Source organism: Platalea leucorodia, assembly GCF_965183815.1.
Source record: "Platalea leucorodia genome assembly, chromosome: 6".
Classification (NCBI taxonomy): Eukaryota; Metazoa; Chordata; class Aves; order Pelecaniformes; family Threskiornithidae; genus Platalea; species Platalea leucorodia.
The window spans coordinates 8,125,511-8,144,058 of record NC_138828.1 but is presented as its reverse complement, the minus strand read 5'-3'; the positions used below and the strand labels follow the sequence as shown (position 1 = coordinate 8,144,058).

The 18,548-nt window shown below is 39.0% G+C and overlaps 1 protein-coding gene across 1 annotated transcript in view; it reads left to right on the top strand.

Annotated features, from left to right (window-relative positions):
• ANKRD50 (ankyrin repeat domain containing 50) overlaps positions 1-17,861 on the top strand; it is a 39,106-nt gene extending 21,245 nt beyond the window's left edge. The window contains exons 2-4 of the mRNA XM_082315252.1: positions 2,818-3,047; positions 11,625-15,172; positions 17,519-17,861. Coding sequence (XP_082171378.1) covers positions 2,818-3,047; positions 11,625-15,169 — 3,775 coding nt within the window. The 3' untranslated portion in view covers positions 15,170-15,172; positions 17,519-17,861. The remainder of the gene's footprint in view (positions 1-2,817; positions 3,048-11,624; positions 15,173-17,518) is intronic.
• Positions 17,862-18,548: the final 687 nt, after the last annotated feature.

Below are 18,548 nucleotides of genomic sequence, written 5' to 3'. Positions count from 1 at the left end.
TTACTTGACATCTATTCTGAACTCGAGATATAAAATGTCTAGGAAGAACAGAAGTTTATCAAACAGTTTCTAAGGGCACTTTAAGAGAAAGCCTTATCAATGTCTCATCAGTGCCACACTTCTAAATAATCTTGCTGTAAGCTGGGAAAAGTCGTTGTGCCTCATTTCTTGTATGCACGTATACGTGCGTATAGTTTTCCTGGTGGAATTTAAGTTACGTTAAGATTCAGAAATACAAGTATTGTGAAGTGGAAAAAAGCAGAGCACAGGGAGACAAGGGTCTGCAGCATAGCTTTTTATGAAGCACCATCAATATGCTAGGACTCTTCTGCCTGGAAAGACATGGCTCGGGGAGGCTGTGATAAAGTCAGAAGGTTACAAATGGCATGGAGGAGGTGAATATGGCATAATTGCTCACTGTCCATTCCAGCACAGAAGCAAAAGGGTATCGAATGAAACAAGGATGATTTGCGTTTAGAGCTACAAAAGGAAGTGATTTTTTTTCACACAGCGTGTAACTAAGCTGTGGAAGGCCTTGCTGCGGGATGTTGTGGGGGCCCGAGGCTTAAATTGGCTCGCAGAAGACTTGGACAAACGTGTGGAAGCGTGGTCAGTTAAGGGATGTTAAATGCAAAGACTGAAGGTTCAGAAAGTCCCTGGAGGCACTGTTTGCTGCGGTCCCTGAGAGTTCTGGGAAAATGTGGTTTAGTGCTTGCCCAGGGCTTACATTATTCCTTAGAGATCTGCTTTCAGCCCTGTTTGGAGGCAGGGTGAACCTTTTGATTTGACCTACTACAGCCAACTGCTCCGTACGGCAGGAATTAAGCAGAACGATTTGGGACTTTTTCCCAGACATGACAGTTAGCTTTTCTTGGTGGTATTCCAAACAGGTACATACTGACACAAGAACGTTGTCGGATGCTCCTAAGAGATTTTGTAGGCGTTTTGTTAGGGTCACACAGATTTTAAGTGAGATTTTAATTTAAGATGCCATTACCATTTCTTCGTATCTCATAGTCCCATTCATACTTGAAAAGTAATTTCATATAGAGAACTGTGTGAACAGAAAATTGGTTTTGATAGAAAAAGAAATGTTGCAGGGAAAATGCCTTGACATAAATAGCTGAGGGGGCAAGGCAGCGTTCTGGTGGGGGAAGGGGTGGAAAATGTGGTCATTTCCAACTGCCTCCTTTCATTGTGGGATTGGCATCACTTAGGAAAGTAATTTTAACCTTATGGCTACTTTAATTTCCTGTTCTGTAAATTGGTAGCTGCTTAACTTCCCAGCTTAGTGAACAGTGATTTTAGTTGTACTTCAGGCATCTTCTGAAAGAGTAACTAGCTGTGGAAGTACCAAAAAATTCTCAGTAGTCTTGTGCGTCTGGGAAAAAAAAAGAGGGGAGGGCAATGTTAGGGATTTAAAATCCATTTAATACAGAATACTTTCAGAACACAAGTATTTTGTACTTCCTTTTTATACCTTTAGGGAAGTTTCTCCCAAGTGTGATCACCTAGTCTGCTCCGCTAGATTCTGCTGTTACTGTCAGACATGAAAGGTGCACCACTCTGTTTCCATTTTGCCTTTTTCTCAGTCAGAAAATCAGAAAACAACAAACATTCCACTAACAGTGCTTATGAATCATTTCTGAAGTGGGTTGCATTCTTCCATTAACAGGCAAGATTTGCCTATACTCCCAATTTAAATGCTTGGCAGGTAATAATGTGTTGACCAAAGTCTTCTGAAGATAAATTTGTTCAGTAAAACAAATGAAAAAAGATTATTATGGTCTTGAGTAAAACAAAAAATACTTAGGACATGCATGCCTTCTGGACACATGCAAATAACAAATGTACAAAAGAGTAAACTGTTAGATACATATTTCTCTCACCTGATACCATTTTCTGAATCTTTTTGCTATAAAGTCAAAGTTTACTTGCCAAATGTATTTAAAGATAATTTAGTCAGTGAAACTTACGGGCCTAAATCATTATGAAGTTTCCCAAAAAATAGTAGCATAGCCTGGAAATACTGGATAGGTGCCATGACAGTTATGTTGTAGTTATGTAAAGATACCTGGAAGTGCAGAGGGGAGTACTGTTAAGGGTTTAACAATACATGCAAATTTGAGATCTTTAGCTGTGCAATCAGATGTGTTGGTATAGATGCTAGCATCCTGAGGATGCAGATAATCCTTTTCCAGTAATAGGAACTTAGCAACGTAAATATAAATAAAAACTAACACATCAAAGTCACTATCAAATGCCTCAGTCTGCTATTAAATTATTTTGCATTTTATTTGTGAAGGTGTGCTTCTTTGTAAAACTGTTATTTGTTCAGCCTTGAACTCTGAGTTATGATATTTCATGTGTCTTTTATTTAGACTTTTGTTTCATGACCAACTATTGTTCGCTATTAGTTTCTGATAAGCAATAATAACAACTTTGGCAGAGACAACAGTAACAAAGTTCTTAAACTTTAGGCCAAGTAGCTTCTTTTTTAGTGAAGCAACATTTTTCCAAGTCTTCTAATGAGCCTTGAACAACATTACATCGTTTTAAAGTGTTGTTATAAGTTCATTAAAAAGTCATATTGCCTAAGCAAGAATTACATCACTGACTGTTCAAACGGTCTCTCTTTCTGTTAGTTCAGTCTACCTCAGTATTTTCTGTGGTAGCTATTTAAAAAAATTCCTTAGGCTGTTTAAAAAATAACTTTGCATTCTAAGTTGATCATATCTTCAACTTGAATGACTATATGATAGTCAGTGTATTGTTAAAGGAATTTAAAATACTGATTTTGTTTCATGTTCCTTACAGGTGCATTCTGCTCCCTCTCTTGGGAATGAAGCCCCCTCAGCAGAGCCTATTCCTGCTCGTAGATTCAGTTGACGAGGGCTGTAACGTTTCCGAGGGTGAACAGACTTCTACGAGTTTATCTGGAACAATAGCAGAGCTTTTAGCTGGCCACTTTGAGTTCTTCCCTCCCTGGCTGCTCCTCCTGTGTTCTGCCCGCAAGCAGAGTAAAGCTGTTACAAAAACGTTTACAGGTGAGTACAGAGCATAGCAAGTGTTTGTTACCTGTGCCTGTAGCTAGGAGGTGGTATTTGCAAGACCCTCGGTGATGGTTGAAAGCACTGATGCATGCTTAGTTCTAAAACATGACAATCACAAAAATGGTAATTGTAAAAAACACACATTCCAGTTTACTAAGGACTATAGAAAGCTTAAATCAGCCAAGTATTTTAGAGGTAAATTATGCCTTTGCAATACATTTGCAAATAATATGGCTGCTTTGAGTTTTCCTCTTGCTTTGCTAGTTTTAAAAAGCTTTGACAGAGTGTAGGTGATGTGTAAGTACATAAGTATGTCGGCTGCATACACCCGTTCCTTGTGACTTTTTTCTTTCATCTCCCCTTAAAATCTCTCCCCTTATTTTCAGAAAGTGGGGAATAACCTTTGAAGGTGAACCTTGAGAAGGGAACAATGTAAATGTGGATTCTTGGAGTATGCTTTTGGCAAAGGTTGCACAGTAAAAAAATTCTTTACAGCTTCTTCATCCCGGCTTTACTGTGTCATGAGAACATTTCTTTACTATAATGACATTGTTACTGGAAGTTCTCTGAAATTTAATAAAGGGCAATATCTAGACTGGATTCCAGGCCTATGTATAAAGCCTGTGTGTATTAAGGCAACAATTAGGACAAAAATGTGATTATAGACCATCGACCCATAGGCTTGCTCGTTTCCATGGTGGCAAAAGGTCAATGGGATAATTGCATTTTGGAACGAAGTACTGTATTAATCAGTGGCAGTCATGAACATTGGTATTTGGGAGTATGTGAGAACTAAAGGAAACTTTGGGGTAGCTGCAGCAGGCTGCTTTGGACGTTCATATGGGAATAGTTTTGTCAAAGTTTGGCTGATTAGATACCTTGTGATTGCCAAAAAACCAGACAAAACTTTCTTCAGAGCAGTTTTATTTCCTTTCCACTGAATCATATAATGTTTCAGACTAGTCCTAAAAAATTGCTGTTGTCTTCTAAGTATGTTTCCAGATGGAATTCTTGACAGGAAAAATCAGCAGAACTAATGGATATGCCTTTAAAATAAATTTAATTTAAATGAGTTAATTTCTCATTTCCACAGAGAATGACTTGATGAATAGCATAAAGTTGTCTTGTGATATTATAGTCCCATCTTCACTGTGCAAAAGGTACAGAAAAGAAAGAATGAATCCCAAAATAATTGGACACAAATTGAGAAGAAATGTGAGGGTCTATGTGGAGGAAGTGGTGTTTTTTTTCCACTATGAAAGAAAACTGTGACATTACAGCCAATGTGACGGTTGCCTGCTTTGGATGATTTTCCTTTTTACAGCCAATACTCGAGTTTGTGAAAGGTATAGTGAGGATGTGAGGAGCGTCACTGAAGCTTCTGTTAACTTCGAATACATTGCAACTTTGTGTTGTAAAACTTGAGATAATGATCATTTCTGGTTGTAGCCTGGAAAGGGTAGACTGTAACACTTCTACTGGGGCAAACTCTTCTCCTTCTTTGTGGTATTTGAATGTTTCCTTTTAGCTGGGCCAATATATAAAGCTACTTACTTGGTGGGCAGGCAGAATTCAAGATCAACTATGAGTATTTTTTGCACTCATGACGGAAGAAATAAATGGTGTATAGTGTATGCTGCACTCTGGGACACTATTGTACTGAATTTCTAATACTTCCAATTTCCCAGCAGATAAATGTTTGCAACCGTAATGATAATATAATTACTATAAGTTTTCTTCAAATGTGTTTCTTTAATTTGGAATGAAAAAAAAAATCAGTTTCGCTGTAATTTAGTAAGATAGATTGGAATCCTTTTAGGATTATTTTAGGAAAATGTGTCCCATCTGTAGGTTTTTTTCTGCTAAAATTTTTAGAGTACGACATGAAATATGTACTAACCAATACTAATTTGTTTACAATCAGTTTTTAGCAGCTGTCACTTAAAATTTTCATGCAATGCAAACTTTGTCCAGAAATGTGGCTGAAATGAGAGCTAAACCCATTTGTCAGAAAGCGTTGTCAATGACTGGAATCAGGATTGCTGCAGTGGCCTGGTCCTGACGATGCTCTTTTTTGGGTGTCCAGTACAAATGAGAGTTCTGCAGGCATCTCCCTAGCCAAAAATAGTGATGACGTGGAAGAAGGCATCCAGTCTTTCTCATCTGCTGTCATCTTGCTGCCGCCAGTGGCAAATACAGCATCCCTACCACTCCAAGAATGAGGAAAGGAGGAGGGCTGTTTATTCTGGTCCTCTTTGTTCCTTCACTTCTGTTGGTGACTTATTTATGAAAGTTGAATAGCTGTGCCTGCATCTGCTGCAGCTTGTGTTCTGGGCCCTTCTGTATTCCCAGATTCTGTAGTAGCACAATTTGCTACAGATTTTTCTCCTTACTCAGATTCTCAGCTTTCATTAATTAAAAAAAAAAAAAAAAAAAAAGGTTTTGCCTCTTGTGGCTGCAGAGACAACCTCAAAAATATGAACCAAATGTAAAATGATGCCTGCATGAGCCTGCGGTCACCCTCCACAGTGAGCAAAAGCCAGCCAATTGAGTACAAAAGGAGGGGAACAGATAACGCATGTCCTCCTGCCTTCTCTTGCATGTGCGCTGTCGTCACCAACTGCCACATCGTGCCTGTTTGTTTTTCTTGTGGACTTTTTCCCTAAATTTAACAATTCTCGTAATTATCCACATTATCTCCCACATCATCGTTTACTATCATTTGTCTACAAGTATGGACAGTTAAGCAGCTACATTAAACACAGTCTTTCCAATCTTTTGTTTTATAATGTTAGAAAAAGTTTCCTTGTATTTCTAAATAACAGAAAAAACCCTCAAACCTGAAAGTGGCACAGAGCATACAATTTTTTTTTACGCTTCAGCTGATTAGCTAGTAGAAATGCTTTTCTAAAATGAGGCTAAATCTTGAAACCATAGCAGTTTTTCTTACAAAAATAAATTCCTTTTTTAAAGATCCATCATATTAGTTTAAAAACTTTAGGCTTTTTAAAATCAGGCAATTTTATTTAGGTAAGTTTGAGGGAAAAGCAGATGCTTTCTCATTAACAGCATAAAGGTAAGTAGACAAAAGCACATAGGTACAAATGCTCTAATTATTGGTTTGAAGAGACTTTTTAATAGGCGTTTACTTAATTACTTCTTTTTTTGCCACGCACATAAATATCTGTGGCATCTGGCTTGGTTATACCCTTCAACTAAACATGGACACTCTTCATCCAAAGAATTCCTTCTCATGTGCGAGGCATGAGTGCAGCAGTGTGGTACAAGCCATGCAGATGTCACATCTCGGGGAGCTGTAGTTTCCGTAAAGTTAATATTAGATACCAGAAGGATACTGGAAACTACAATAAAAAGAATCAAAAGTGGATGGGAAGGGGTTCAGTTTAGCCTCAGAGGCAGCTTAAGCTCCATTCACCCACTTTTCCATAGGCAAAAGCAGGCAGTCTGTCATTTTTCACTCTTCCTTTTATCTATCATTCAGTTCCAGACAGCCAGATATTATTAAGCGTTGATATTTATCCAAACTTATTCTGGATTAGAAATCTTGGGAGCATAAGTCTTTCTCATGTTTCTGCTATTTGCTGGTTCTGGTCTGAATAGATGCGGAGGGCTGTTTTTCTTGTAGCCTTTCCTAAAATTAAAAAATAAGCAAAAATGTGAAAACTTTAGAGAAATATAATAAAAAATCACAAGCCAGCTTCTCTGCACCCAGAAAACTCATACTGTTTGGTAACTGAAGCTACTCGGGTAGTTGTATTGCTGAATCCCCAGATCAAATCAGCTGCCTGATTTGGAACTGAACCTTTTCTCATTAGCTGCTATTCCAGAAAATAAATGGCATGAGACCACTTCAGGAGAGATTGCTTCAAAAAAGAAAATCTAAATTGTCCTCCAATTTTTCATTGTAGGTTGGAATTTATTTGGGTGGTTTCATGTTACTTGAAAGTCTTTGTGAGTCGGATTTTTATTATAAAAGATAATTTTTATATATTTATGTAGTTGTAAAATTTACTTCTATAATATCACAGATTTGAAAAAGTTTATTTGGTTTTTGGAAAAAAAAATATTTAGAAGGCTTGGGAAATAAACTGGGAGCTTTTAATTACTGTTTCCTTTCTTCTCATTACCACTTTCTTCTGATTACCACTTTGAAAACATGATATTAGGGAATTTCATCTTTCCTAGTAAAAAGTTATGTGTGAATTTTGAATTTATTTGCTTTGTAATTAAAGAGGGAAGACTAAATTGTTTTAAATGGACTGTTACCTGTAAATCTAACTAACTAAACCTCTGTGCAATGACACGGGGCGGTGAGAGCAGCAGATTTCAGCCTCCGTGTCTCTTGGCATCTGGGGTAGATGCAGTGAAATTTGTAATGCATAGTATACTGCAAATGCACTAAAAGCTAAGTGGGCTGCTTGAGTTTTGAGGTGCATTTTACTCTGCTGGATACGTTATTCTTTTTGAGCAGGTGTGCATAAATGGCCGTAGAAATACCTAATTTAAGATATGCTTAGATCAGCAGTGGAAATTATTAATGCCAAAACACTGCCATGTTTTTAAGCATTTAGATTACTTTAAAGTTAACAATTCAGTTAAATGAAATATATTAAGACATTTAAAACTTTTGTAATTTACTTATGTGAATGTATTTAAAGATATGAAAATAGAAGGATATTTTTAAGTATTTACTGGAACCTGCTACTTAATACCTTATTTTTTGTTATTAAAGTTTCAAAAGGTTGACATACTGTAGAAGTATTTATATAGCCAAGATACTTTTTTTTTTTCCCTTTGAATGACCCTAGATCTTGCCAAGAAATACATTTGGAACTGATTTGTTTACAGAACTGCCAGGAATTTAATAAATCAGAAAAATCCATATTGGAGCTCCCATTGGGTTGAAAGTGATGTGTTGTAAGAAAAATTTTAACAATGCAAAAAGCAGGGTCGTGGGACTGTGAGTTTTGTCTGCTGCACTCCTGTTTTGCTGAGCTTAAGTAGTTCATGGGAATGCATCCGAAACAAAATGAGCTTTCTCTTAATGTTTTGGTGCTTCTTGTCCATGAAAGTGACTTATTGTATCTGGTAGGGTTGAAAAGCAAGTTTGCAAGATCTTTGTTTGGAAATGTAAAATGACCTCATTTACATAGATGTTAAGGCAAAAAAACATGGCTTTGTTTTCCTCCTTCAAGCTAGCAACAAGAATTTGAGAATTAAAAAAAAATTCTATCTATAAGGCCTTTTTTCAATTATTTGCTTATTATAGTATGGCATGGTGCAGTGGTTAAAATTAATAACCTATTTCTGTTCAGAAGTCTGTTGCAATGGCAGTTTGTTAATCCCAGCCCTTAAAGAGCATACCATCCCTGGGATGTGTGAAGGTCTGTATCAGTGTAGTGTGCTTCTTGCTATACAAACTTGTCTTCAGATATGCTGTATAGGATCTCATTAGAAAGGAATATTTGGAAATATTGCAAAAGAAAAGAAACAATGTTTAGCTTCCGTGAACATACAGCCAATCAAGTTGTTGAAATCACTGACTTCTGGAATATGCACTGCTCGGAAGTCTCCTGAAGTCTATTTGCTTGGCTGAAGTGCTTAGACATTTGGTATGTCTCGGGTAAGTACAGAGAAGGGCAATATTTTTAACCCTAATATGGAACACAGTAATGATACAGCCTCATTTAAAGGGAAAAAAAACCAAACACTGCAAACCCTTCTGTTTTTACTTTTTTTTTGAGGGTTTGGGGTTTTTTATCACATCCAAAATGGTTTTGTTCACTTTCCCACCCATTTTGGGAAGGAAAATGAAAATTGGTATTCGAAGAACACTGTAGCATAAGCAAGAGTCTTTTGCTTTTGAAACACATATACAGGGACTGAGACACTTAAACAGTTATCGCTCTGCAAGTTTTCATGTGAGGGCTGGGAGTCAGGGGCGGTGAAGTGTAGTCGTTAGTCAAAACTGAACATGAGCTGAAATCTCAGGATTGCGGTCGTGTGAGTCAGGGCTTTTCTCATTGGGGGAAACGAAATCAGCTACTGTAAAAACTGAAAAAACACTTGAGTAATTTAAAAATAAACATAACTTACATATGCAGATATTTATTGGAAGGAAGGATGTGGGCATGGGATTAATGTGAGAGATTGGGGATGTTGTGAGCAGAATCACTTAGGACTAAACACATTGAGAAGGAGTTTGCAGAGCTCTGTACCTGTTCTCATTCAGCCAAGTGACAGGTACAAATCTGTACTAGGAGAAGCAGAGAACTTCAAAGAACTGGAAGGTGAGAGAATGCGGTGGTTGCATTTCCTCTGACTTGAGCAGACCAGGGCTGTTCCCTGCACACGAGACAACCAAAGGGACACTCGTGTCCAGTTACAGCTCTGTGCGTGCGTATGACTGTGAACGCATGCACCAAGCAATGCCCTGGTTTTAATGCCTCTGTTTTCACTTCTGTATCTTCTGAAGGATCGTAACCTAGGAACAGCCTTTCACTTGAAGGGGAAGCTTGGCATCCGCGGAATCGTGCTGTCCTTACTCAGCAGAGTTTCTTATTCGGCTTATGCGCAAGAATTAAGGGCTTTGCAAAGTTACATACAGAATGTTTTAATCCAATATATAGTAAATCGATGAATTATTGCCATTGTGCAGGTCAGGTTAGGACATTACTTAAGTTGTGACAAATTATGGTAGATAAAGATGGTTCTGTGTTGTGTTTGAGAGGAGAAAAAAAAAAAGCCTCTGTGGAATAGAGAAAGTTCCCCCCCAAAAAATTATTTTTGCATTCTGGCCTTCTCATTCAAAAATCTTCAAGTAGACAATCTTATTAGTGTAGTCTTAGCCTGAGAAGTGACTGTGCAGAAGTGTCCTATCCAGTGATGTTATTTTGGGGAGAAGCATGATTTTGGTTTTGGTACTCTATTGATTTAGTCCTGTTAGACTTGTAATGCTACTGTAATTAATAAGGGAAGAAGAAATATCTTAGTAACACCACCATAGTTTGCCTCTCAGTTCTAATCTGTTGTGTTTGTACAACGCTTATGGAGACCAAACAATTAACAGAGTGAGCTTAATGTGACATTCAGAACCTCTGCTGAAGACGCTCGGGAACAGAAAGCACAGCTCTGTTATCAAGCTGAATTTTCAGTCAGAACAAGCTCACAGGCTAAGCAGTTTGATCCACAGAATGTTTAAATGCAATAAAAACATAGATCTGAAAATAACATTCTTCAGGGTCTCACTGAAAATTATTTGCTCTATGGAGATGGGGCCTAAATTGCATTTGAATGCGTTGCTCTATGGTTGCTTTTCCTTCAGTGTAATTCAGAGGTTAGTAACTGCTTCGAAAAGCAAAGTTGGGGGGGGTTTATGACTAGCTGAGCTGACTGTAAGGAAATGTGTGCAATCTGCTACACTGGAGGAAGAGATTACAGCCTGTCCCTGGAGAAGTGGGGTACAGTTCTGGCCTAAAACACACTAGTTTAAGCTGTGGTTTTCCCATAGCTTCCTAAAGAGTAGTGTTCAAACAATGTAATGTGTCATCAATCAAAGAGGGTAGGTCTTCATCAAATGCTTAACTTGGCACTACCAAAGCAAGTGTTATAAATGACAAAGGTAGCCGTGTAGTCCATAAAACTATATCTTAATTCCGCCTCATTCTTGAGAGCCTTGTGGCCACTGAGATTGCCCTAGGGACTTCTCTCATGTGCTGCTCAGAACAGCGTTCTTTGCTTTGGGCGGGGGGGCGTACATGTACACGTGTACGGAGGAAATGTACACAGTGTGCGTGTATGAAATAATTTCCCTTTTTCCTCTAAACAGTAAACAGGTTGGAAAAACAATGAGATCATATGACTATGAGAAAACCTGTTTCCTTATACAGTGAGTCACCTACCAAAGAACCGAGGTGTTTATCTAAAACTCGGTCCTTACTTGAAAAAAATAGGTAATTTTCAGAGCACAGAGCTGTAAAGATATTTAAAACCATTTTTGAGTCTCTCGCTCTCTCTCCCATGTCATAAAAGCTTTTGAAGGAAAGTAAGGTGATCAGGTTAAAGTGATTTATGTACATTTCATCATGCATATGCCCCAGGTGTGAATAACCTCTTCTATAATTATACTAATGTAATAGCTGTCTTAATCTAAATAGATGAAAATTATTTGGAATTCCATTGTTAACCACACTGGAGAAGGGATTATTCCTTTAATAATATAATAATACTTAATAATCTTATTTTGGTTGCAGTTCTGGTGATTTTGCTTAGGTGTTTAGTATTGTCCAAGGCAGACACACAATGCCTGATTCAAAGTGATTTTTAAAATTTTCTTCGTTAGTAGCATGTATTTCTTCTTATAGTAGATGATAAAAATGTCTATTATCAAAGTTCTCTGCTATTATTATTAATTTACATTCACTACGTGTACACAGAAAATATATAATTGTGGGTGTTCCCTACCCAGAAATGTCTGCCTTTTTTTTTTTTTAATGTTGAGTTAAGCGAAACTAGATCAGAAATAATAATAACTTTCTTCCCTTTTAATAGGTTTCCGAAAAATAAGTCTGGATGATCTACGAAAGGCTTATATCGTGAAAGATGTGCAACAATATATTCTGCATCGTTTAGATCAGGAAGAAGCCCTGAGACAGCATCTCACAAAAGAAACTGCAGAAATGCTGAATCAGCTTCACATCAAAAGCAGCGGTTGCTTTTTGTATCTGGAACGTGTCCTAGATGGAGTTGTGGAGAATTTTATTATGTTACGAGAGATCCGTGATATTCCGGGAACATTAAATGGCCTATACCTTTGGCTCTGTCAGAGACTTTTTGTGAGGAAACAATTTGCAAAGGTCCAGCCTATTCTTAATGTAATTCTTGCAGCCTGTAGGCCGTTAACCACAACAGAGTTGTATCATGCAGTGTGGACCAAAAATATGACGTTGACGATGGAAGACTTTCAACGCAAATTGGATGTGCTGTCAAAAGTCCTTATTGATGGACTTGGAAATACAAAAATCTTGTTTCATTACAGTTTTGCAGAATGGTTGCTAGATGTAAAGCACTGTACGCAGAAATACTTGTGTAACGCAGCAGAGGGACACAGAATGCTGGCAATGAGTTACACTTGCCGAGCAAAGGATTTAACGCCATTAGAAGCTCAAGAGTTTGCATTGCATCTAATTAATTCAAATTTACAGTTAGAGACTTCAGAGCTGGCTTTATGGATGATATGGAATGGCACACCTGTCAAAGACTCCCTCTCAACCTTAATTCCTAAAGAACAAGAAGTATTACAGCTACTGGTGAAAGCTGGTGCCCATGTCAACAGTGAAGATGACCGCACGTCTTGCATTGTTCGGCAGGCTCTGGAGAGAGAAGATTCCATTCGCACCTTGTTAGACAACGGAGCGTCAGTAAACCAGTGCGACTCCAATGGGAGAACGCTCTTGGCCAATGCGGCGTACAGCGGCAATCTCGATGTCGTTAACTTGCTCGTTTCAAGGGGAGCAGATTTAGAGGTAGAAGATACTCATGGGCAAACAGCACTTACCTTAGCTGCTCGGCAGGGACATACCAAGGTTGTCAATTGCTTGATCGGCTGTGGGGCTAATGTTAATCACACCGATCATGATGGCTGGACGGCATTGCGATCTGCAGCGTGGGGTGGGCACACGGAGGTGGTTTCTGCGCTCCTTTATGCAGGAGTGAAAGTGGACTGTGCAGATGCTGATAGTCGAACAGCGCTGAGAGCGGCAGCGTGGGGAGGCCATGAAGATATTGTGCTGAATCTGCTTCAACATGGTGCTGAAGTTAATAAAGCTGATAACGAGGGCAGAACAGCTTTGATTGCAGCTGCGTACATGGGGCATAAAGAGATCGTGGAGCACCTGCTGGATCATGGTGCAGAGGTAAACCATGAGGATGTGGATGGAAGGACTGCGCTGTCTGTGGCTGCGCTTTGTGTACCAGCCAGTAAGGGACATGCCTCAGTGGTTAGTCTTCTAATTGACCGTGGTGCTGAAGTTGACCATTGCGATAAAGATGGCATGACTCCACTGCTGGTAGCTGCTTATGAAGGACATGTAGATGTTGTTGATCTACTTCTAGAAGGAGGAGCTGATGTTGATCACACAGACAACAATGGTCGTACACCACTTCTGGCAGCAGCCTCCATGGGCCACGCTTCAGTTGTAAATACTCTCTTATTTTGGGGTGCAGCTGTTGATAGCATTGATAGTGAAGGGAGAACAGTTCTGAGCATAGCCTCTGCACAAGGCAATGTGGAAGTAGTACGGACTCTGCTGGACAGGGGGCTCGATGAGAATCATAGAGATGATGCAGGCTGGACACCTTTGCATATGGCAGCTTTTGAAGGTCACAGGCTGATCTGTGAAGCTCTTATAGAACAAGGTGCTAGAACAAATGAAATTGATAATGATGGACGTATACCTTTCATATTAGCTGCACAAGAAGGTCACTATGATTGTGTGCAGATATTACTGGAAAATAAATCCAACATTGATCAGAGAGGCTATGATGGGAGAAATGCTCTCCGGGTTGCTGCTTTAGAAGGTCACAGAGATATAGTTGAACTACTGCTCAGCCATGGAGCAGATGTAAACTACAAAGATGCTGATGGCCGGCCGACACTTTATATCTTAGCATTAGAAAACCAGCTTACGATGGCTGAGTATTTTTTAGAAAATGGTGCAAACGTAGAAGCGAGTGATGCTGAAGGAAGAACAGCACTCCATGTTTCCTGCTGGCAGGGCCATTTGGAGATGGTACAGGTGCTGATAACATACCATGCTGATGTGAATGCTGCAGATAATGAGAAGAGATCTGCTTTGCAGTCTGCTGCATGGCAAGGTCATGTGAAGGTAGTGCAGCTTCTCATTGAGCATGGAGCTCTGGTTGACCATACGTGTAACCAAGGTGCTACTGGACTCTGCATTGCAGCCCAAGAAGGGCACATTGACGTTGTCCAAATATTACTGGAGCATGGTGCTGATCCAAATCATGCCGACCAGTTTGGGCGCACTGCTATGCGTGTTGCAGCTAAAAACGGACACTCTCAGATTATTAAATTACTGGAAAAATATGGTGCATCTACTCTGAATGGTTGCACTCCATCTCCAGTCCACACAATGGAGCAAAAACCCTTGCAGTCAGTCTCCTCTAAAATGCAGTCGTTAACAATGAAGTCAAATAGTTCAGGGAGTACTGGTGGAGATATGCAGCCTAGTATGCGTGGCTTATCTAATGGGCCTGCTCATGCCTTCAGTTCTCCTTCAGAGTCGCCTGATTCTACAGTTGACCGTCAGAAGTCATCTTTATCAAATAATTCCCTGAAAAGTTCCAAAAATTCTTCTCTCCGCACCACATCGTCGACTGCGACTGCTCAGACCGTGCCCATTGATAGTTTCCACAGCCTGTCCTTCACAGAGCAAATACAGCAGCATTCCCTGCCGCGCAGCAGAAGTAGGCAGTCTATTGTCTCTCCTTCTTCCACAACTCATTCCCTAAGTCAAAATCATAATTCACCAAGTAGTGAATTTGAATGGAGCCAAGTAAAACCTAGTTTGAAATCAACTAAAGCTAACAAAGGGGGGAAAACGGACAACTCCAGCAAATCTGGGTCAGCTGGAAAAAAAATAAAACAAAGTAGTTCCTCCCAACCAAAAGTGTTAGAGTATGAAATGACTCAGTTTGATAAACGAGTACCTATTGCCAAATCTGGGACAAGTGTGCCACTGAAATCAATGCCGTCAGAGCCACAGTGCAAAATTTTGGTCCCGCCAGCTCAGCAAGAAGTTGGTCGATCTCAGCAACAGTTCCTAATTCACCAACAGAGTGGAGAACAGAAGAAGAGAAATGGAATTATGACGAATCCAAATTACCACCTTCAGAGCAATCAGGTTTTTCTCGGTAGGGTTTCTGTCCCCCGAACAGTGCAGGATAGAGGGCATCAGGAGGTACTGGAAGGCTATCCTCCCGCAGAGACGGAACTCAGCCTTAAGCAAGCCTTAAAACTTCAGATTGAAGGGAGCGACCCAAGTTTCAACTACAAGAAGGAAACACCGTTATAAAAGGTAACTTATCCACTCACAAAGGAAGCAAATGCGTGCATTTCATCATGTGCATTTTAAATACGTTAAAATTACCTTTCATTGTCGTTTCTCATCATAATTGCTTTCCTAATGAAAACCACGAGTGTTAGAATCTTAACCTGGCGTGTATTTGTTTTGCTTTCATTTAAAAGCATTAGCCATAGAGGAATTGGATCACAGTCATATTTTCTGTTAAAATCTGATTGCTCAAATCGTACCCCACTGTCTTTGGTACGTGACTGAATAAAACAGCAAGTTTCATGTAGCATTGATTTGAAATTTTCTTTTCAAACATAAGGACAGTTGGGAATTTTAACATTTGATATTTTCAGATACAGTAATTATTTTGTTATTTACAAAAATGCTTTTCAGGAAGCTTCTGAAGATTCTTGTAAGTTACAGGCAACCACTTTTGTGAATTTGGATTTTAAATGTGAAATCTCAGTAGGAGAATTATCTACAAACTAAAAAGTTAAAATACTACACTAAAGCTTTGATTTTATATTTCTGTTACTGTGAAGGTAAGCCTGCTATAAAGGAGATGGCATTCCTCAGAGCAAGATTAGAATCTATGTTATGGTACCAATTTTCTGACCATTCTGTAGTTCTTGATCAGTGGAGTTCATTTAGATTCCTCCCTCTCTCTCCCATACTGAGTTTTAAGCTGAAAAAGGAATTTTATGTAGCTTTTCCAGACCTAAATGAGTGATTCAGCTAAAAGAGAACTATTTTTCTCCCTGTTCCTGATGACGTTTATCTTTTTTAGAGGATTGGGAATGTGTTAATAATTAATACATTTTCTATTTGAATTTCAAAGCAGCAGCATCTTTATGAAATGTATGCACATCCCTTATTGCTTATTTGCTTATTTTTGAAAACATATTTTTTGTTTGTGTAACTGCTGCATTTTTGACAGATCAGACCGCTGCTGCTTAGAACAAGAACGTTCTTGCTAGCTGGCTGCGTTCTGCTGCAAGTCAGCAAAGACTGCAGGTGTCTAGGACAATCGCAGGTGGTGCAGAATCCACAAATGGGAGGTTTTCAGCTGTCGCAAACACATAGACAGGGTTTTTCCCAAAATGTCCTGGAAATGGATTTCACTTTAATGGAATGCATCTCTCTGGATGTAGCTGAGGTCTCTCATGAACTGCAGAGCGTTAGAGTATTGTGCAGGACTCAGATGTTTCCTTGGGGTTGGCATTTTGGTTAAATGAAAATATTTGAAATGATACAGTGTTTCAAAAAGCTATATACTAGAGCCTGCACATTTGTAAAATCCAAATATTAGCAAAGGGTCAGATGAGCTGTGGGGCAAGCAAAAGTGGAGGGGCAGGACAACAGGAGCAGGCAGAGAGAGGAATAAGCAGGTGAGAGAGAATGGGCCCTAAATCTTCCTAAAAGTCAGAAGGACTTTAGATTCCCACAGTTCTACATCATGTCTAAACAGGATTTCAATTTGTTTGTAACTTTTTTCCTGCCTCCGTAAAACATATTAAAATGTATAATTAAGAATTGTATTTCCTAACTCTTCTGTACCTGCGCCTGATGTTCAGTGCTTGCTTTCATGTTACACTTCATTGTAAATAAATTGTATGGTTCTGACGTAGGATGTATTCATTTGACCTGACCTGTCATCAAAAGACTAGTTTTGATGAATTTTTTGTCTTTGTTCACTTTAAAATATAAACAAAGCATGTACAAAAATTGGAACACTCTACATGTAATTTTGAAACTCGAATTGGGCTTTGCTTTATCTGGAACAAATAGTGCTTTACTGAAAATTCAGGGGTTTTCTCTGTGAAGTACTTGTTTATGCAAGTAGCTAAGCATATGAGGTGACAGATAACTAAATGGTTCCTTTTGCTTTTTCTCTAACGATTTTTCATAGCCTCATTTTAAATATGGAAGTTTAAAACAATTTTGTGTGGAGCATGAATTGCTTGGCGCAGGCTATAATTTATCTCCTCTTGCCAAGTCTCGAGCACAAAAACAGTAATTTCCCTGACCAGTGAATAAATTAGTCACCTGTGGAGAATCACATCAGAAATACTCTGCCGGAGCACCTGAGGAACGGCTTTTCTTCCCTGGCTGCCGCTTCCGAGCTTTATTCGGGAAACTTTCCTGCTGTGGGGACCTTGTAGCTGCTTTGGATGGTAGAGAGCACAGGGGAATCGATCATGGGATTTGAGTTAGGCAGGAAATACTTTTCATCATCGGTATGTTGTTGTGTGCTTTTAACTTTAATTAGAAATTATATAGCTCTCTTTCTGACAATGTTGTTAGTATTACAGAGTATTTCAAAACAGTGTTTCTGTTTTGTACTTTTAGGCCAATTCCATGATGCTATGAACAGAAGCGCTTCGGCTCCAAATGACTTATCAGCTGGCTGGGATGAAAGCATACAATGCTTGTTTAGTCCACCTAGAAATTCAAGAATGTGATTACTACAGTACAGTTACCTTAATTACTGTAACGTGCCTACATTTTCAGGCTGCCTTCTCAGTATAACCCTCTGTGCTTCAAAAATTTATTTTGTGTACTTTGTATTTAATACACAGAATGAGCACTTTTTTTAATTGCAGAAAGATATATGCTGTATTTCCCTGACAACAGCTGAAAATGGTAAGAACAAGGAATTCTGATGTCCTATTCCGGAACACTTGGTAGAGGTGCATGCATGTGCCACAGTGAACTGTGTATGGAAAGGCAGTGCTTTTTGTATTTATTTTCTTGTGGCTAAAGAAAATAAGCAAACAGTTTGTCACATTTGCATTGTTGTAATGTGTGGTCAGTTCCCTGTGTACTTCAAAAAGTTCTCTCCAGAAATACAAGTCTTGTAACAGTATTTTATAAATACTGTGCTTGTGTGTTCTGTCTGTGTAATAGCTGTTCAGTGGTAGCAAAGGAGTTGGACTGCGACTGTCTGCAGTATCTTTGGGATTTTTAAGAGACAAAATCCGCTGTCTGGTACTACAGCACCAAATCTGGATGGCAGACTGTGACCACTGGAAGCAACGGGCAAATATGGTCTCGGACACCTGATCTTAAATAGCCTCCGTTATTGTTACGGTAATGAGGTAACTGAATATGGGTATGTTTTAGGTGCTAAAGTAAAAGGTCTGATCCTGCTTTCATGTATATCTTTATATGTTAGAAACAGCTCTTTCTTTTTTCCAAGGTAAAGGACTGTATTGAGAATGTCAGTAAAACAAACCGTGGAAAATACAGACGCTTTGTTAATGAAGCTGAGAGAATATACTGTGAGAGTACAACAGAAAAGCAAATGGTTAGTAATACCGTTGTCTGGGGAGTAGAGAGATGACTGAGTTAGTCCTGTCCTGAGACAATAACTCTTTAA